Source organism: Chironomus tepperi, unplaced genomic scaffold, assembly GCF_022539635.2.
Source record: "Chironomus tepperi strain 1889 unplaced genomic scaffold, CSIRO-AGI_Ctep_v1 contig_58, whole genome shotgun sequence".
Taxonomy (NCBI): Eukaryota; Metazoa; Arthropoda; class Insecta; order Diptera; family Chironomidae; genus Chironomus; species Chironomus tepperi.
The window spans coordinates 1,274,887-1,296,778 of record NW_027226180.1 but is presented as its reverse complement, the minus strand read 5'-3'; the positions used below and the strand labels follow the sequence as shown (position 1 = coordinate 1,296,778).

Sequence of the window (21,892 nt, the reverse complement as noted above, 5' to 3'; positions counted from 1 at the left end):
ACAAGTGTGTGGATATGCTTCTCAAGAAATGGCTGTGAATGCTTGTTCTGGATATCTCGGATATGTCGTTGAATGTCGTAATCATCAAGTTTTTCATAATATTCAGCTGGATCTTCATGGGAACCAAATCGAAGCTTTTTACGCAGCAGTAAGTCAAAAACCTCAAATGACTGGCTTTCTAATGACATCATTAATGCTGACTTATTAGTAAAATTGAAAAAATGACGCAAATCCTGATGTTTGTTCAGAATTTCCTCAAGTTGGCTACCCTCATTGGAACTGATCAGCTTATGAACTTCCTCAGTCACATCACAAAACTCCTTTAACTTCCCGGAACACTCACTGGGTTCAAATGATTGCGGAAATGTCAAATTATTCTGCAGTAAGATGTACAGGACATCAAAATGTTTATTATTAAATGCCATGGATTGAGCATTGATTTTGTTGTCCATTGAGCATGTCTTCATCTTTAATTTGAGGAAAATATTGACGATTTCTGTGTTTCCGTTCTCTGCAGCGAGCAGCAACAAGTTGAAGTCACGAGAATCAGCCAGCAAATCCAATTCAATTAAATTTAAACCAGACTGATGTGAGAATTGACTGATGATGCCTAAATGTAAGGAAAATTCATTAAAAATTTGAATTTTTAACGAGTGGATTAACTTTCTCGTCAAGTGCGTCTGTAATTAATCGACCGAAATTCCAACTTTATACTTCGAAACCTTCAACCTGGGATACTAAAGACTCTGGCGTCCTAATATACTCATCCAGTCACGGAAGTTTTTTGTCTTCTACGGTCGACTATTATTATTAGTCAATATTCACTTACCTATGTGATTATTCTTCAAAGATTTTCCCAAGAAGTCAGCCACAAACTCGCACAACTTTAAACTTTCTTCCCAGTTCAGCTTTTTTGGATGCTTGAGTTCGAAGAACTTCTCATTTTCCTGTGATTTCCACAAAATTGTCCATTTTTCTTCATTTTCAGACACCAACATAAGAACTGGAAATTGTTCGCCATATTTTATGTTAATTTTTTGAAGATCTTCTGCTTCCAGTCCAGGAACAGCATCAGTGAATATAAATCTGGTAAGCAAGTTGTCTGATTGCTTTGCTATGTTGCTAAACTGAACGCTTTGTAAGAAATCATCCTTGGTTGTGCACGGAATTACGACAGGATCAATTACATCAGTTAAATTAAAAGTCTTCTGATCAATCGTCTTTATGTCAAGAAGCGTATGGAGTTCACTAGGTTCATAAATATTTCTGGCTATAGATGAAAAATCAGGAAAAAACAAAACATTAATTTTATGATAATTTGACACTTTAAAGTTCAGCAACATTGGATAATTACTATTTTCCGTGTGTCTATAGCCTACACTTAATCTAATAGGATTTTGGATTAAGATTTGCATATTTATGGATAAGACGCACAAGATTTGATCTGGACCGACAGACAAGAAAGCAAATTAAATTTTATAATAAAAATCTGAATCTAAATTTCAAATTAATTTGCTAATGGAATTAGCAATAAAATTATAAACAGGATTCAAAAATAGTTTTAATTTATTTTTTGTATATTTATTGGATTTACGATACTTTAAGGAAGACATGAGATCACAACGATGGCCACAAATATGTCGAAGGTTGTAGCATCATCCAAACCTCACCCTAGCATTTAAAGAGCGTGCTCTCAAGTGCATATTTAGCTGAGAGCATGCACATCCAGTATATTTAAATTGAGCAAGCTCTCGAGAACATCCTCTTTGTCTGTTAGGATCAGTCACTATTTCTATCAACATTATTATATAAATTACACTTTGAAGCATGGCATAAATACATTAAATGTCAAATGTCCACAATATTAATCACTTGATACACAATTTTATATTTTTATAATTACGGACTTACCTTCTGATATTCCAGACTGAAATTTAAATCCAACATTTTCATTTTTTGTTGATTTTTTATTAAAAATTTTCACTTTTGTGTCCATTGCACTTTTATCACTGTTTTTTAACTTATTATTAACACACTCGACTCATTTTTAAGTCATGATTGCCGTCCAAATGTTAACACGAAACTAAGTCCATTTAAGATTAGTTTGTCTTAATTTATATCATTTTGGTGTATGTATCGCAGAACCATAGAATCATAAAAAATTAATGTATTGATAACATCAGATGTTTAATTTTAAATAAAAAACCATAAAATACACAAATTTATTGATCTCATCTAGTCGAGTGAATATTAATGTGTTAAAATAAGACACCAACTGGACATTGATTGGCTGTTAGATATTTAAAATTAGGAATGGACCGGGTTTTATGTAAATTATTACAACGCGTGTCAAAAAATATGCAAAAAATGATTTTGTGAGAAATTAAGCATAAGTTTGTATCGGTGGATTGGGGAAGCCGAATTCTGGCTCCGAAGTGTCAAGTGTGTAGCTTCACGTGGTATCCCCTAATGTTCCGCGGTACACAGTTTGGATAATACTGATTTAAATTGTCCCGAGACTTGTTTTGGTCAACTGTTGAATGAAGATTGAAAATTAATCTATTTATCCAGGTTCACTCTTAAAAAAATGCAGTTTGACATTTGAATCATGCCTAAATTTTGACAAGCATGCATTTGGTGTCATTAAGAAGACGATCCTTCTTATACATGATTAATTTGACATATAATAAAATGCTCCTCGTTGTTGCCAGATGCCTAACTGGTTAGTAAGCATACTGACCTGTCAATATCCTCCACCTGATCTCAACTTCCTCTGTCACAATTCTGATTAATAAATCAAATCAAAATCATAATCCCAAAAAAGACAACAACAACAACACTTTAAATGTTCAAGTACTTCTTATCACAAATCATAATCACTATCAAAACTCAGTCATGCAATTCCATAATATGAATCATAATCTACATTCGTAATGATAGTAAGCACACACTTGGAAACAAACTCTTCAATATGTCGTTGACACACGCTAACCATAAATTATAATTTCATCAGCTGATAAGAAGTTGTTGTTGTTATCTCACACATTAAGATGGTCAAATTGAATTAAATGAATTACTGATCTGTGGAACCTCGATCTTACTTCCATTATCAATGAAATTCATGAATGAATGGATTGTTTCTTGTTTACATGTGGCTTTTTTTTTGATAAGAAGTTCAATTCTATTTCTGGATTCATAACTTAATGCGTTCAATGGAAAATTTCCATGAAAAATAAATAATCTTAATCATGTTAAGCAGTAGGAAATGATCTCTGATGTAATGTCATGTCATGAGCATTGTTTATGACTTGTTATGTCGACAAGAGTCTGTGTAATGATTGAATTGAAGTCACGTACTCAGCATAAGAGTGATACATCAGTGAAGGAGGTGTGGGAGGAGATGTTGGAGATGGAGGGGGATAGGCAGGGACTGTTAAGGTTTGGCTACACGTCATGCAATGCAAACATTGCTTATTAAGACGGAGAGGAATGATGAAGTCAAATTTTGGTCCTTAACTGCTCATGAGGCACAGAATTAGTCACGTATTTCCTTGGTAGGCTTGCACGTAGGTCCATTGGTGTGTGAGGAGACCGTCTAGAGTCGACTCTATCCATCTGCCAATTCTGTGCATTGAGGACTCTTCCGTTCCCTTCTGAACATCAAACTCAGCAGTTTTTCGTATTTTTTTGAGGTTTCTTCCAATTCATAGAGTAAAAAGTACAGAATGGCAATGAAAAAACAGAAGTTACTGCCTCTAGACTGGCTCTAGATCCTTAGAATGACGCTTTGACCTGGGGACACTCCTTTCCTGAATTTTTCAATCCATGTGGCTTTAAAAACATTCCAAATCAGAATTAGCAGAACTTTGGAGTCCAGACACACCCTATAGGTACTTCCACATTGGAATCCTTCCATCTCTGCTCCAAACAACTACAAAATTCCTCAAATAATTCTTCAAAAATGACACATCAACTTACCTACGTCAATTACAGCTGTTAGTACAGCAAACATTCTTGAGAAAGGCACAACTGTGACAAGTCTCAAATTCACTTATGTAGAAAATGAATCACAGCAGTTTTGCTTAAGCTTCTGCGAATTTTTTATGACCTTTTTTTTAGACACGCCTGAAAAAATAGTCAAAAATCCCAATCTCAATTGTTATCTTTTGCACCTTTTAATTCTTTCGGTTTTCTAGCTTTGTCAAGACAAATATTTAATGTTAATACATTAATCGAGTGTAGAAATTTGTGAATTTGATGATGAATCAGATTTAAAGCTGGGTTGCTTACTTACCTTCTTGGGGAATGTGTATGAGGGTCCATTGCAGCATTTAGAGGTCATCAGGAAATGCATCTGTTTTTAGATAACTTCTGGCAGTTTCTAATTTCCAGCTCTTTTCATGCATCGTTGCTCAAACAGGAATCCAATCAGCTCTCAAATACCTGACAACTTTGACTCCGAGTCGACTTCGAGCTCTCTGCTCATCTGCGCATAGTGTTGTACAAAAAGAGACAAATCCGACATCAGACCTGTCTGAGATCGAATTTCATCGAACATGACACACGGTCAGAAGTATGCTTATGTGGCGTCCGACATTTTGACCATTTCCACGCTTTGTGCTTTTTGAATGCGTAGTAAGGGGACGTTCATCTATTATATATTGCCCTTAGAGTGTTGAGAGGGGAGGAGGACATCAAAAAGTCAATAATTTCGCATTACGTCAGTAGTGGGCAACCTTTGTGCTGCGGCACACTGGTGTGCTCTCAACAATTTTTGAAAATGCCACGAGCCGTTCTATTTTGATCAATGCTTATCATCAAGGTGTGCCACAAATATTAAAAAGTTGTCCACCACTGCATTTTAGTACAAGTAAACACCCTCCAATCCCCATCATAATCAACATTATGCAACATCATTGATTATTTCATTAATAAAGTTGTTATTGGTGCATTAAACTTCCTCTTTTTTTTTGTTCCGATCAAGCACCTTAACTCATTCATCACATAAACACTTGAATGATGTCTCAAAAGTGAGACGAGCATACGTATTGTAAATAGAAAGAGAACGAGCGATAACAAATTTTCATTTGCTATGAGCACAGCCAAAGAAGAAGAAATAAAGTGAAATAAAAAAAAGTACATAAAAGTCTGTGATTTTTTCATCAGTTGCTCATAGACATCCATACGATCGACATATTAGTCAAGTATTTTTTAAAATAAATCGAGTCAAAACAAGTAATTAAGTTGTTTACAGTACATAAAACAGGAATTAAACCAAAAATAAACAAAAGCTTTTTTTAATCTCTAAAAATAGCTGTGATTAGTGTGTGACTTGTTGTGGAAACAAAGTTGATCAATAAATATTGACAAAATATAAAGGATTTTAGAATATAAACACAAATATGAAGTAAGTTTAAGACGAAATTGATAAAAAATGATTTATTTTGTCATGTAAGACAATTTTTGAAAAAAATTGCTATTGTTGGCATCTATGACTGACCTGCCTCAAATGTAAATATTGAGTAATCAAATTCTTTGTGTGATAATGTTATTACGTTTTAAAATAATGAAGTTGATTTAGATGAGAAAAATGAAATTTTGGATAATTTTTTGATGCTGGGGCATCCTGGATATAGGGGGCAGTATTTATTTCCTAGAGCACTATCGTCGACATTGTGTGAATCCTTGCCATGATACACATATTCAGAGATAGGATTGCCTGTAGAGAGTTCAGAAACCGAAAGTCCAAAAACCAACTACTACTAAATTTTTGCATTCCATACAACCTAAGACCGGTCCATTTGCCTGTTAGGGAAATGCTATTTGCGAAACCATACGCATTTGACCCCATCCATAGTTTAACAGAGATCTCGAAGTCGACTCGACTCCATAAAACATCTCTTTGTCATCTTCCGTACTGATTATCATTTCACAAGACTTATTTGCATATTAGTGGAGGAAGACAACCTGCAGATGGGATCACGCGTGGAAGTTGAATGAAATTACAGTATTTTAATTCCTAATCAGCAAATAAATCTAATGATAAGTTCCATTGATCATGCTAATTTTAATGAGTTCACGTGAAAATGTAATTGAATTGAGCAAGTTGAGAAAATATAAAACAAATTTATTCATATTCTGATAAAATGTCAATAATGGAGGACCAATGGACTTTTGGTCAACCATACCAGTTGCGCTGAGTTATTCTTGCAATTAAGATTTTCAAATTGCATTTCATCACAAGAAATTAGAACTAAAAAAGTTCAATATTTACTTACTTCCTTGGCTTGTGCGCACGAGGTCCCATTGCCGGACGTAGGGAGTGTCTAAAGACAGTTCTATCCTTCGACACCTTCGTCAGTTCTTCGGGATAGAATAGAAGTGTCCAAAAAGTCCCAATAAACCCACTCAAAATTCCCATTTGACAAGTTTGATCACAATTTATCAAAACAAGTCAAGTCATTACAATTTCCTTGGATTAATTTAATGCAAACAGTTGTTAGTCGCGTGAATCTTGCAAAACGTAAATTTTTATGTGACTCACAAAACAATAAGACTTAAGACTTATGAACATTAGAGCTTATCAGACTTATCAAAAAAAATAATTTAAAGCTTAATGCCATTGACGCATTTCATATTTGGATGCGGTTGAATCAGGGGATAGTAGTTAGGGGGGATGATTGAGGAGAGGGGAGGAGGGAGGGGAGGAGAAGGGAAGAGGGGTAAGTGGGGGAAATTGTGCCCCAGATAGGGGCTTAAGGGGATTAATCGCAAATTTTAATAGACTTTGCTGCAAAAAACTCAAAAAAATTGAAAAATTTCCTACTAAATGGGTTAAAGTAGGGGTTGTGTTCACCCTACCCCCTAATTACACCCCTGCCATGCACCGATGACTCTGCTTCTTTTTATACTGTAAACTATTATTCGACACATTTTTCTCAGAAGACTTAATTTCTCTTTCATTTCGCAACTGTCGTCGTCACTGAGCAAATATTCTTATTAAAATTGGTTCAAAAAAATATTTGACAATTGTCATGACAAAATATTTAATCAGATAAATCATATTGTTGCCTAAGACTCAGCTGTAGTAGCTTGTTTTTCAGAAGAAATTACGAATTTTTTATTATTTAATTTTAATGAGATAAGCACTTGACACTTTCATTATGCCACGCGACGTAATTAATATTCTAATTTGTTTTTGGGGAAAAGGTTTAATTTAAACATGTTGTTGATGCATGTGTTGCTGTGTGCTGGATGTTGTTTAATTGCTTTGTAGAGTTAATTCATTTATGATTCTTGACTTTTCTCAGTTTGAGTTGGAAGCTGGCTATATTGCTGGGTGTCTTATTGCAATTAACAATATCAACTGTCTCTACATCCGTAACAGGCAAAGAGTATGATTTTATATTAAAGGAAGGTCTATTTACCTATTAAGTAACGCGCAAGATCGACTTAAATGAAATTTAACAAATGAACGACTCCTTATCCTGATTTTGGTAGTTTAATCGGCACTGTAGCTTATGTGTTGCTATATCTCATTTTGAAGCACAATTGCCAGTACTCCGGGAGTCAATATCCACTGGATTTTAATCGAAATCAAACGCCCGACTCCAGTTTAGTCCGAAAATCTGAAATTTTAGTTGATTTTCATTTAAAAAAATCCCACAAAAATGTCTAACAATTCTAATCCTTATTCCTTATTAATTCCAGATTCATAAAGCTATCAGCACTATTTATCATATTCATCAAAATAAATACATCAAAAACACATGTGATTCAAGCAGCATCAGTAGTTCCAACACATCAATCATCACACATCCGAGGAGATATTTGGGTGCATTTATGGAAGGAATTTGGTGTTAATTTAACGACATATTTTGTACGTCGAAAAACAATAATAAATAATTTAAATTATGAAATATCAGCAATAAGGAACACAGAAGTGTCTGGATTAACAATAAAAGACTCAAAAACAGTTCACTTTTTGCCAGTTAAAGTCAATGAAGTCTTTCCAAATTTACTCATTTATGAAGCATACAACTGTGCAATAAATACATTATCGAAGCCTAATTTTGAGAATTTAAAGAGACTTCGAGTCATTGATCTGCAACATAATCAAATCTCATCATTTTCTGAGGATACATTTGATGATCTTCACATGCTGGTCCATTTGGACTTGGCAAATAATAAAATTCATGGAATTCAGGAAAATTCATTCAAAAATCTTCATGCTTTGAGGAATTTGTACCTTGGATTTAACGAAATAAGGCATTTACCGTCGAATGTCTTTCAGCCACTAAAGGAACTACGCAAGGTAGCACTTCCGTCAAATAAAATTCGTCAAATATTTAATGAACATTTTTCAATGAATAAGAAATTAACAAATGTGTGGCTTAATGAAAATTTACTACAATGTATGGATGATGAGGTGTTTAGTGACATGACACGACTGAAATTTGTGTATTTGGAAGGAAATGTGTGCATTGATAAGGATTATCGTGATAAATATTTAAGAAATATTAAACATGATATTGAGAGAAATTGTAAGCAATGTTAATAAAATTGATATTATTTATTGAATTTAAATTTGGTATTTTATTGAAATGAAGCTGTGTCACGAACAGTACATGTCGGTTAATCGATCCATGAGGAAATATTAGTCATCCTGTCTCTATATACTTTTGGTCACCTTGTTCTTTAATCCTGGCATAAATGTGGCACCAAATCAGCATCTGTATGATGATTGATGAAAAAAAAATTAAAATTCAGAAATTTCTCAGCTCAGAAACTATTAGTCACCTTGTCATTTAATTTTTGTCATCTTGTCCTTGAATAATTCTCAATCCTTGACGTGTTGGTCACCCTATTCTCGCATATTTTTGGTCACCCTGTCTTAAAAATCCTTGTTTAAATTTGGCATAAAATCAGCGTGTCATGTTTTGGATTATAGATTTATTTATCAATTTGAGCTATTCGGTCAATTTTCATGACAAGGTGACCAAAAACATCAATATATGTTGCAATTTCAATAATTTTTCATTTTTATTGCTTATTGTTACGTTGTTTATCTCTTTTGTTTGAAAAATCACGACTTTTACGATAGTGTCTGACTCTTGCTATATTGAACGACAAGACTTTCGATAAATTGCATCAAAATGAACAAAATGAAAGGAAGGCCGTGAATCACAATTGATGCGACCAGCGAAGTTAGCATCAATTTAACTAAACTCGGAATGCCCCAACAAATATGAAAATTCCGACGTCTAGCCAGCATGACTAAAGCCTGGGAATTGATTTATTAAAAACCTACCTCAAGCTTGACTCACGACGTCCCGTGACTGAGTTTTCATCACGCCTTGTGCTGTAAGCCTTCCGGAAAATTAATTGTTTGTTAGCGAAATTTTATGTAATTTTTTACATGACTGACTGAGTTGAGTTCTTATAAATTGAACTGATATTTAGCAGAGAAACTTTAGTTAAAATTATGAAAGCTATTCAATTGTGCTTAGTTTGTGGATTTTTAGCTGTCAATGTGCTGGCTGATGGACCAACCAATAACACAAGTTCAAAGTCAAATGTCCAACAAAATGGTAAATTTTTTGTTAATTTTTTAGTTCCATTTCTGTAATTTTTTATCAATTTAGCCATGCCATGTCCATACTTTTGCTTAATTCCACGTAAGTTCTTGACATTTACTTCATAATTTCCCCAAAATTTAATTAAATTTTCTTCCAGTCCAAAAACTTACTGCAAATCCAAATCATAAGCCATCGTCCAATGGATGCGGCAGCGGAGGCCTCAAAATATCCCAAAAAGACCTTCCAAATCCTAAAATTGAGGATTGCTGCAATGAACACGACATTTGCTATGACACATGTCAAAAGGACAGAGGTGAATGTGACAGGACATTCAGGACATGCATGATGAACGTTTGTGAAAAAAATCAGAAATGTAAATCATATGCTGATGGAATGTATATGGCTGTTAATAATTTTGGATGTCCAGCTTATATTAGTGCACAGTCTAATGCATGTGTTTGTAATTCTGTTTTTGGTTAAGATGTGCTGTTCAATCAAGGTTTGGTGAATTTTGAATAGAAAATAAATGGATGTGCTGTATAAAATTGAGTATTTGATAATTTCAGACCCCTCCCCCCCTCCCCGACCCCCTCAACATCCTCAATATCCCCTTTGTAGGCTGCAGACAGTAATGTCGTCAAAGAAGTGGCTCAGATCCCACTATAAACAGTATTTCCAGGTTTAAGTGCCGTCATTTGGTCAACCATGACTCATTCAACGTCTTTAATCCTAAGACGTATATACCGTGCAGCTATGGATCCTTCAGATCAACTTTAATAGACCAAACTTTATCATTCTTTGTTTGAATTTTTAATTGTCAATAAATGGAATAAAGTCATCAATATTTTCATGAGTTTCCAAATTTTTAACAGTTCCTCGTGACACGAATTGACCATTTATGCATCCAAGCTGCCCTATAAATACTGATGCAGCACCTGTAAATCAATCAGTATTCAAAGAACTCAATTTGTGTCTTTTTGATAAATATTTGCTTAATAATGTCTATTTTTGTGATATTTTTAGTTGCTGGAAGTTTAATTGCGACTGCTTCCGCTGGTGGACCAAGTGTGGAAGCATCCCTGGATCCATCATTAATTGAAATTTTGGAATCAAGTTGGAGCTCATATCCGCCAACTGATTTAGATGAATTAGCTGCTGGAGGTAAGATTAGTGTTAGTCATGGCTAGCATGAGTATTGTCGTTAATTCAGCGACATAAGGTATGTATGTTGTGTCCATTAATTCCATCGTCTTTTCCCTTTGCAGACTGTAAATTCAAATGTCCAGGCAAAAGTAAGTTTGACATCAAAAATCCCAAAAACTATCAATTAAACCACAATAATTTTCAGAAAAGCCAGTTCCAAATCCAGCACATAAGCCAAAGCCTGTTGGCTGTAAATTCAAAGGTGTCCCAATTCCGGCAGCAATCCTTCCAAATCCAAAACTTGAAGCCTGTTGCAATCAACGCGATAAATGCTACAACACATGCAACAGCAAAAAGAGCGACTGTGACAAAGCTTTTAGTAACTGCTTGAAGAAAGCTTGTGGAAATAGCATTGTATGTAAATGGTTTGCAGATATAATGTATAATAATTCAGGAAGCTGTAATGAGTATCTTGCTGCACAAAGTAAAGCCTGTAAGTAAGTATGATCAATAAATTGACACCAGATTGACGTGACTCTGGCATGGTGCCGGATTTGATTTAAATCCCTGGTTAGCGTGACTCTGACTTGACATCATGCCAGAGTCACGACAGCCTGGTGTCGGAGTTGATTAACCGACTTGTGCTATTTTTGAATTAGTTTGTTATTGAGTTATAGCCATTGTAATTGTTATTTTGACTAAATAAACTGAAATTTTGTGTAATTTTTGTTAGTTTTTATTAAAATTGGAACTGATTTATTTATAGGAACTGCTATATATTCGATGTTTTTTTGCATATTTTTCCAATTTTATGCGGTGTTTTTGAAGATTTAGAATTTGAGTTTCAAAACTGAATCTATGAGTATAGCTGTAAGTTTGGCAAAATCCAGCACCTCGCTTAATAATGTCCAAAATGGATTGTCTGCCTCCGTCAGCCGACAAGCGTTGTTGCTGTCAGTAGATTCAATCCAAATAGCACATAATTGTTCCTAAATTCAAATTCTTTCAAATCGCTGGCCGTAAAGATCAAGAGTAATCCATAGCCTCCATCAGTCGGTACCTTAAGCTGACTCTATCTCTGTCTACCGCCAATTAGCGGCAATGGGCCCTCGTCCAATTTTGCCAAGGATTTAAATGAGTAAAATAGACAAAGCATTCACAAATTCTAACTCTTCCTACATTTATACTGCCATTAACCTTGACACGTATATCCCGCAAAGGTCTGGATCCTTCAGATCGATCTGAATAGCTTAAGTTCTATCTTTTATTTGAATTTTTTAATTGTCAATAAATGAAAAACACATAAACAATTTATAAGTTTATTTCATGAGCTTTTTAAGGTTTCTCGTGACACGAATTGACCATTTGTGCCTCCAAGCTACCTTATAAATACTGATGAAGCACCTGTAAAGGAATTAGTATTCATTTGCTTATTTTTTGATAAATATTAACTTGATAATGTCAATTTTTGTGATATTTTTAGTTGCTGGAAGTTTAATAGCGACTGCTTCCGCTGGTGGACCAAGTATAGATGCATCCTTAGATCCATCATTGGTTGAAATTCTAGAATCAAGTTTTAACTCATTTCCGTCGACTAATTTGACTTTTGGAGGTAAGATGTTTTGGGGTATTGAGAATTTAATGTCGGAAGTAATTAAAATTGTCAATTTTTTAGTTCCACTTTGTGAATTCGAATGCTGGGATAAGAGTAAGTTTGCTATTCAAAGCCTATCCTGCAGTCAATTAACCAATTCCTATTTTTCAGCAAAAACACCAGTCCCAGATCCAGCACATAAGCCAACTGCTAATGGCTGCGGCATTGGAAGTGTCACAATTCCAAAGAGAATCCTTCCAGATCCAAGAATTGAAGACTGCTGCAATGATCATGACATTTGCTATGACACATGCAATTCCGTTAAGAGTGACTGTGACACTGCATTTAGAACTTGTATGTTGAGGGTTTGTGGAGGCAGACGTTTATGTGAATGGGTTGCAGAGAGAATGTATAATATGGTTGATATGGGAGGATGTCCAGCATATTTACTTGCACAGAATAGTGCTTGTATGTGTGTGTAGAAAGTTATGAGAATTATCTTGAACAGCACAAGTTAGTCAATCGATCAATAAATTGACCACAGACTGAGGTGACTCTGGGACGCTGTCGGATTTGAATTGAATCCCTGGACGGCGTGATTCTGACTTGAAATTATGTCAGAGTCACGACAGCTTGGAGTCGGATTTTGGATTGATTAACTGACTTGTGATATTTGGGATTAGTTTGTTGTTGAGTTATAGCCATTTTAATTGTTGTTTTGACTAAATAAATTGAAATTTTGTGTGATTTTTATTAGTTTTTCTTAAAATTGATGCTGCTGTACTTGGAGACCAGGCTGAGAAACTAGGCAGTATCGGCGGTATTTATATGAATACCGCAGTACTACCGCGGAGTGTCTCAGACTGGCTTGTAGACGTAAACTTGATGTTTTGAGCAAATTGTTCCACTTTTATTCGATTTTTTGAAGGTGTTCCCTAAATAGGCAAAGATATTGCTCTCGAGAGCTTGCTGGCTTCAAATATACTTGGTAAGCATGTTCGTGAGCGTTGCTCTCAGCTTATTCTGCTCTATGGAGCATGCTGTTTGCCTGTTAGGGTATATATTCAAATCAGAAGCATAACCGTTAGAGGATGGCGATGATTTTGGGGTACAAGTTCCTCTCCGAGTGCTCTGAAGTTCTCTCTAGTCCAAAATCCACTCGAAATTTCCCTAAAACCTGCAAATAATGTAAAATAGACATACAGACAGCAAAATTTGCTTTCCCGAGATTTTTGGGACCCGAAACGGGACCGGAACATGACTTTCCCAGGATTTCCCGGTCCCCCACCTGACATCGAGAAAGCATAAATCAATATAGTAACTCAAAAAATCCTTTATTATCAATTTTCAACAAAAATCCAAAATTTCAAACACACAAACAAGCCTTCTTCTGTTTACTCATATACGATGGACATCCTAAAACTGTAACAATTCCATAAAATGATTCAGCAACAACTTTACAGCTCCATTTGTCATTACATGTATTAATCATGCAGTCTTTAAATGTCTTATCACAAGTATCCTTGGCATTATTGCATGTTTCATAGCAAATATCATGACTATTGCAGCATGTCACAAAAGCTGAATTTGGTAGTAAACTGGAATCGGCAATGATTCCGTAATCGCCACAGCCATTTGTGGATGCAGTGTGATTTGGTTTTGGAGATGCTGTTTTGCCTTTTGGGAATTAAATAAGAATTAATTTAATTTAAAGGAATTTACAGGAACTGAACTTACTGTCACAGCACTTATAATCGCAGTCAAATATCCCTGGTGCTGCTGGAACTGCACAGTAGCTCATTGAAATAAATCCAACAAAAATTATTAAAATTTTCATATTTTTTATAAGACTCAGAAACTCAATGATGAGTTTAAGCCTGCATTAATTGTTTTTATTGGATATAACTTTAGTACAGATGTCTGGAATGTAATTATTCAGAGTAAAAATTGGAGATTCCATCAGTAATTCTCACTCTCATTGTTTTTAATGATAATATCTCTTAAATTTATATTCAAAGTTTGTTCAGGTTGGTGCTGACAAGTGTAATGAACATACGGTATGCAGATCTAATTATACACATGTATTAATAGACTGTGAGGATGCTCACATGGGTCATATGGCTCACAAGGCTCATATGGTACTGGAATACCATCACTTAGCCAGATTCACTTAGCTTCAGTCAAGAATAACGCTGTTCTGGCTAGCATTGTGTGCCTTCCCAAAATCCCAGTCTCAATTGATCAAGCCGGAGCCGGAACCCTACTTTTCATAGATTTTCCGGTCCCGGCTCCAACATCGAGAATGCATAGCTCAACTACACTACTAAAACAGTTCAATGGCGCACTTAACATGGTGGATTAAGGCTAAGTGAGCACCGTCAGCTTGAATAAGCGATATAGACACAATATAGCTGATTAAGGAAGGCACTCTTGCACTAAACCTAAAGTAATTGACCCCAGAATTTCAAAAACTGCAAAACAAAAAACCAAATTAATATAAAAAATACAGCAATAAATATCAAGTTCTAATTTTATTTAATGTCCATCGTGACATGACCGATTGTATATCCGCCCCAAATTTACCCATTATAAATACGGTTGAACCATTCATTTCCTAATCAGTTGACAAAGTACTTCCAATTAAAAAGTTCCCGATAACAAGTTAATTAGCAATGAATATTTTTGGAATCGTTTTGATTGTTGGATCTTTAGTGGCGATGGCTTCTGCTGGCGGACCAGCTGTAGATACTAAATTAGTTAAAATTTTAAACGAACTTTGGCAGTCGGTACAGTCAAGTGGTGAACCTCCTGGTGAGTATTTGTAATGCAGATATTTAGTTACTTACTTCTCTGGCCGCAGAGCTTGGAAATGTCAAAACTGAGCCCTAAGGACTATTCTATCAATTCTCATATCCAGTTAGATACTAACCCAATCCTAATGTTTCATTCCAGCTTGTACATACTCATGCAGGGACAAAAGTAAGTTTTTGGCACTAAAAAAATACAAATTTTACTTCAAAATTTCACATTACAATTAAAATTTCAGACAAAAAGCCCATCCAAAATCCAATGTTCAAACCAGCTGCAAATGGCTTCCTTGGCAGTATCGAAATCCCAACCAAAATACTTCCAGATCCAAAAATTGAAGACTGTGTCAATAAACATGATTTGTGCTATGGCAAATGCAATAACAAAAAGAGTGATTGTGACAATGCATTTAGAAGCTGTATGAAGGATGTTTGTGGATCTAGAGATTATTGTAATTGGGTTGCGGATAGGATGTATGATATTGCTAAGTTTGGAGGCTGCTTCCCGTATATTATTGCACAGAATAATGCCTGTATTTGTAAATAAATGTGGTTTGTGGATTAAGAGTCGATTTTTAGTATTTTTTGGGAATTTCAACAAGTTTGGAGGTTAGGGGTTGGTTCCTATCTGTTCAATATGATGGTGGATGTTGAACCCAAACCCCCTTCATCCCCTTGTTCCTTTAAATCACCAAAAATCCTCAATTGACTCTGAAATTTTCACTCAAACCTCCTTATTGCCCAAAAACCATTCTGTTTACTTGCAATAAAGCTAGTAAAATGACATTCGTGACTTTAAACACTTGCAGCTATACTTTTATTAGTTTTTCAGCAAAAATTCAGCTACAGCAAGCTAGCAGTCACTTGATAACTTGCAAGTCAAAAACGTGTATAGAATTATTCTCTGAAAAATAACATGAACAGCAGTTCTAGACTAAAAATTTCTGTAATTTTAGTTATTTTAGCTGTTGCTGGTCATGTTGATGGACAGAGTAACAACAGCTCAACCTCAATAATTGACTGGTTTGGTGAGCAAGTTGTTAAATTTATCACAATTGTAACATCTTTTGTGGACAAAGAAGCTAATGTGTTAATGAACTGTAAATATGAATGCAAGGATGAGAGTAAGTATGGTGGGGGATGAAGGCATGGCAGTGGTTCTCAACATGTTCTCTGAAGTCCAAGCATTGGCGTTGATATCCTTTTTTGAGGCAAAATAGCAAAAAGTCTGGAAATTGTTGTACTTCCCAGATCGTGTCGAGGCACTGCAGTGTTGGGCAACCTATGTACCACGGAACGTTCGAGTTGCCTCACTAAATTGTGTCTAAACACGATGAAGATTGCACACCACTACATAGGGTACCGTGGAACATCATTTGAGAACCACTGCACAATACATCAAAAATTACCTTCTAAATCCACTTAATTCCTATTTTACAGACCAAACCCCAATCCCAATACCAAACCATAACCAATCATCCAATGGCTGTGGATCAGGCATATCACTACCAAGCTTTCTAGTCCCAGAATCATTCGAAAATTGCTGTAATGAACATGATAAATGCTATGACATCTGTAATAATTCGAAACAATTTTGCGACGATGCATTCAAAACTTGTTTGGACTTAATTTGTAAAACTGGATTAAGCCTGATTGATAGTGCATGTAAGACAATCCTTCCATCAATTGTTGCTGTAGCTGGATGTCCTGAGTATTTACATTCACAAGAAAAAGCATGTTTATGTCAATAAAATGAATGATTTATTTGTAAAATAGGAAATAATTCTCAATAAATCTGTAATTTACAGCATAATTCAGCATGTACAGGCACCTTTCTGTGCATCAAGGTATGAACTGCATCCCAATGTTTTTACAATATTATAAAATGTTTCAGCTTCAGCTTTACAGACATTTGTGTCACAATTGAATGCATTTCCACAGGCAATCAGCATGCAGTTCCTAAATGCTGTATCGCAAGAATCCTTCTTAACGTTGCAGGTTCCGTAGCAGTAGTCATGATTGTTGCAACATTGTTCAAATTGTGGATTTGGAAGGTTAGTTGGATCAATGATAATACCTTTTGAGCCACATCCATTAAATGTTCTTATATAGTTGGGGTTTGTGACTGGAGTGCGGTCTAAAATGAATTAGGAAGTGTTATTAGGGTCAAGGATCAGTAACGATCTTGTTTGAGGCTGTTTACTCATTAATTGATTCCAAATTGGACACTAGACCAGCGTGACTCTGACTAGGTTCTGGAATCAATTCAAATCCAGGACCAACTCAGAGTCAGGCTAGTCCAGAAGCTGGATTGTTGATCTATCCACAAGTTTGACCAATTTTGATGTATACACTTACTAAATTGACATGTCAAGCTGCACAAATTGTTAAGAGCATTCAAAGTATCTCCAAATAAGCCAGGACTGTTTGGAACTGAGCAGACTGACAATGAAACTGCAGTGAAAAAAGTGAAAAGAGCTACAAAAGTTCTCATTTCGGGATTTGTTAAATTATTCCTTTGTACTTAGTAAGCTACGTGATCTACTTCCAAAAGTATATCAAAAACTAATTGTTATTATAAAATTTGAAACATATTTTCTTAAAATTTACTTCAATTGATGTTTAATCAGGTGTATTGGGATTCCTAGTAAATTAGCAATAGGATGAGATATAGGATAAAGAGCCATTACAGGCAAAGAGATCGCTTTTAGGTGTCGTAATGGTATCTCAGTACCATGAGAGCATGCTCTATGTCTATTAGGATTTACATAATTTTTTTTTGAATTTTGAACAATCCAAATCCAATGGAAACCGATTGCCCATTCCCTAATCGGAGATCACAGCATGGTTCCAGTAAGTAAGGAAGTGCATGTCATCAGTATTTATAGATTGGAGTTATTGAGCTCAATCAACAGCAATAATACGTATGTTTACTGTTTTTATTTGCTCGAAATCAACTTAAACTCAATAACAACAACAACAACAATTGTTCAAATAATGTCGGCACATGATCAGTTTATAAATAGTTGTTAATTTGGGTTGAATTTGGAGGTTCAACTGAATGCATTGTGTATTTTGATCATCAGAGACAGCATCTGATCAGGACTTTGAGAATATGGATTCTAAAAGACCAAAAAGACACAGTCTCTAGAATCTGAAGTCCAGTCGAGGCTCCTTCACATTAGAATCCTGTAAATTATGGAACCAAATAAAGCAACAAGTCATTTAACTCAAATTAAATCCTTTATTTTCAATTTTCAACAAATAACAAAAAGTTTAAACACAAACACAAGCCTTTGCCTGTTTACCCAAAAATGATGGACATCCGACAGCTGTAACAATACCATAAAATGATTCAGCAACAAATTTACAGCTCCAACTGCCATTACATGAATTAATCATGCATGTTTTAAATATTTGATCGCAAGTATCCTTGACTGTATTGCATGTCTCATAGCAAATGTCATGATCATTGCAGCAAGATAAGACTTTTGCATTTGGAAGTAAACTTGGAATGGCAATGACTCCGTAGTCGCCGCAGCCATTTGTGGATGCAGTGTTGTTTGGGTTTGTGACTGGAGATTTACCTAATTGGGGATTAATTTTGACAGTTAAAAAGGAACAAAAAATCAAATTTACTCATCTTACCATCAGAGCATCTATATACGCAGTCAAGTAACCCTGGTGCTGCACAGAAGCTCATTGAAACAAATCCAAATAAAATTATTAAAAATTTCATATTTTTTTGTAATTTTGTGAATAATGCTTAAAAGCTGTAGACTTAATGATGAGTTCAAATTTGCATTCATTGTTTTTATTGACGAAATACTTCATGGAAATGACTTTAGTACAGGTGTCTGGAATGAAAATATATTTATAGGAAGTTCGAGAATTTGGGAGTTATTCTCACTCTCTTGCTGTTTTAAAGGTGAAGTTTATGGAATTTGGCACAAAAATAGGTTGAAGAGTATTTTGAGATGTTCTGGTTGATGCTGGGAAGTGAAATGAATGAGCAGCTTGCAGATCTGAGGACAATTGGTCTATGATGTAGACAGTGAGTATCCTTACATGGTACCAACCTACCCTATCCCCTAAAAATCAACACATTAATGACATCTAACCCAAATATAACAAATTGGTCAATTAATCTCAAATCCTTCATAAATCCAGGATGATTTTGACTTAATACTGGATTCAAACAGTTGGCTATAGGACTCCATTCTAAAATCCGACTCCAATAAAGTCCGGACACCTCTGGAATCAGATTTAGGAATCCTATTTGAGTCTAGTGAAGTCCTACTCCCAGAATCCTGTCAAATCTGGGTTCAAACTCAAATCAGGCATCATGCCAAAGTCATGTCAGTCTTGAAATAGTGATGGGCAATCATTTTTGAGCTAAGACACACCTGAGATCTGGAAACTTTAGGTTTTGTGGCACAATAACTTAGTAAATCAGTTCATCAACTCCTTTTACCTGACTGGTGTGCCGTGGCCTATGACACACAGGTTGCATACCCCTAGATTAACTAATTCATGTCCAAAACAATCCATCAAGTACCAACATATTGGGAATATCCCACAAAAAATATTTACCATCGCTTGCCTTCTTCCAAATCTTATCAATAATCGATAATGTCAAAATCTTATCGCATAAGATTTAAATCGATACTTCCTTAGTTCATAAATTAATAAAAAAAAATATTTAAGCAGTCTGCCTTGTGACTTCCTCGATAATTGTGCAATAATAATGACTGAAAAAATATTTTTTTTATTAATTTTTTTACTTCCATCGGCTTTGTCGCAAGATCGGATCATATGTGAAGGTGTTGCTGATTTTGAATATGTAGCATCGCATCATGATTGCTATACATATTATCAGTGCATTAGTGGCATCGCTTATCGACTACAGTGTCCACGTGGAAATTTTTTCTCAACAGAACGACAAACTTGTGTGCCTTATTATGAGTCAGACTGTCCACTGTTAAATCCAACGACTACACCTCCTGCAACAACAACAACTCCTGGTGATGGACTTCCGACGTGTAGTGATGTACCTGAATTTGGATATATCCCGTCATTGCAAGCTTGTGATTACTATTATCAGTGTATAGAAGGTACTCAGTACCTGCTCAAGTGCCCAAGGGGATTATACTTCAGTTTCGCACAGCAAAATTGCGTAAACCCAACGGATTCCGATTGTCCATTGATTAGCACATCACCAGCCCCACCAACCACAACTGCTCCAGCTAATGGACTTCCAACCTGTCGGGATGTACCTGAATTCGGGTATATACCCTCTCTGCAAGCCTGTGATTACTATTACCAATGTATAGAAGGCACGCAATACCTTCTGAAGTGTCCCAGAGGACTTTACTTCAGTTTTGCTCAACAGAACTGCGTAAACCCAACTGACTCAGACTGTCCATTAATCAGTACAACACCAGCACTACCAACCACGACGCCGCCACCAGGAGGGCCACCTACCTGTGCAGATGTACCAGAATTTGGATACATACCATCACTACAAGCTTGTGACTATTACTACCAATGCATAGAGGGCACCCAGTACCTTCTGAAATGCCCAAGAGGATTATACTTCAGTTTTGCCGAACAGAATTGCGTAAATCCCACAGATTCTGACTGTCCACTGATCAGTACAACACCTCCCGCTCCTACAACAACTGCTCCAGCTAATGGACTTCCTACATGCCGAGACGTACCTGAATTCGGATATATACCCTCAATGCAAGCTTGTGACTACTATTACCAATGTATCGAGGGCACAGAATACCTTCTCAAGTGCCCAAGAGGACTTTACTTCAGCTTTGCCGAACAGAATTGTGTCAACCCAACCGACTCAGATTGTCCATTGATCGGGACAACACCCTCACCGCCAACAACACCCCCAAGTGGGCCACCTACCTGCGCAGATGTTCCTGAATTTGGATATATCCCATCTCTTCAAGCCTGTGATTATTATTATCAGTGTATTGAAGGTGACCAGTACCTGTTAAAATGTCCAAGAGGATTTTACTTTACCTTTTCAATTCAAAGTTGTGGAAATCCGTCAACGTCGGATTGTCCATTATTAAGTACTACGCCAGCAGCTAAGGTAATCAACGATGAGTCGGAGCAGACGTAAAAAAGTATATTTTGTAATAATTTTCTACTAAATCGAAGATATTTGATGTTAATAAATTTTTTATTTATAATATTGTAGTTTTTGGATGATTAGAGGTGGTCTATTTCAGGTGGTTGAACGATGTAATGTAATGTAATGTTTAGTTGGGATTAGATGAGAAGAGGCTCAATCCTGAGATCAAGCTCGAAGTCCACTTTTCCACATTCTTGAGCTCTGACTCAATCTTAATACTAATCGAGGCAATACTCAATCCTTTGAGGTACACAATACGCTAATGATCCCTAACGTTTAGTGTCAGAACGATCAAGCCGTGTTTTGAGTCTAGAATTGAATTATTTGATATATCTCACTAGCATACAAGCATATGCTCAATAAGTATCTTAACATACCAATGATCATACTCACTAGGACACATGAGACGCTATTTGAGCGTATTTTTGTATTTTAGAGCCTGTATATGCATGTTCATATAAATTGCTAATTTGATACGTAACTCAAGAGGTGGGGTTGGTGGGAGTATACTGAAGCTTAAGATTGATATGCTTGAATTATCTGTTATTTTGGGTTTTTCTAGATAAGAGTCAAGTATGACAAGATGACAGAGATGACTATGCATTATATATTTTTT

The 21,892-nt window shown here is 35.6% G+C and overlaps 2 protein-coding genes and 1 long non-coding RNA gene across 3 annotated transcripts; all 3 read left to right on the top strand.

The window, feature by feature from the left end:
• Positions 1-5,160: 5,160 nt before the first annotated feature.
• LOC139100173 (P-granule-associated novel protein 1-like) lies at positions 5,161-8,586 on the top strand. The gene is made up of 2 exons (XM_070652778.1): positions 5,161-5,407; positions 7,711-8,586. The coding sequence occupies exons 1-2, from the start codon at positions 5,403-5,405 to the stop codon at positions 8,555-8,557; spliced, it is 852 nt and encodes a 283-aa protein (XP_070508879.1). The 5' UTR covers positions 5,161-5,402; the 3' UTR covers positions 8,558-8,586.
• A 5,828-nt stretch (positions 8,587-14,414) lies between these two features.
• LOC139100184 (uncharacterized) lies at positions 14,415-15,544 on the top strand. Its single transcript, XR_011545412.1, has 3 exons — positions 14,415-15,126; positions 15,268-15,294; positions 15,362-15,544. It is a non-coding gene; the product is annotated as an uncharacterized lncRNA (long non-coding RNA).
• Positions 15,545-19,841: 4,297 nt separating this feature from the next.
• LOC139100168 (uncharacterized) lies at positions 19,842-21,878 on the top strand. The gene is made up of 2 exons (XM_070652774.1): positions 19,842-21,277; positions 21,343-21,878. The coding sequence occupies exon 1, from the start codon at positions 19,870-19,872 to the stop codon at positions 21,262-21,264; it is 1,395 nt and encodes a 464-aa protein (XP_070508875.1). The 5' UTR covers positions 19,842-19,869; the 3' UTR covers positions 21,265-21,277; positions 21,343-21,878.
• Positions 21,879-21,892: the final 14 nt, after the last annotated feature.

Excerpts from the sequence above, each read along its gene's own strand:
- LOC139100168 (XM_070652774.1), top strand. The coding sequence starts at position 19,870 with ATGACTGAAAAAATATTTTTTTTATTAATTTTTTTACTTCCATCGGCT.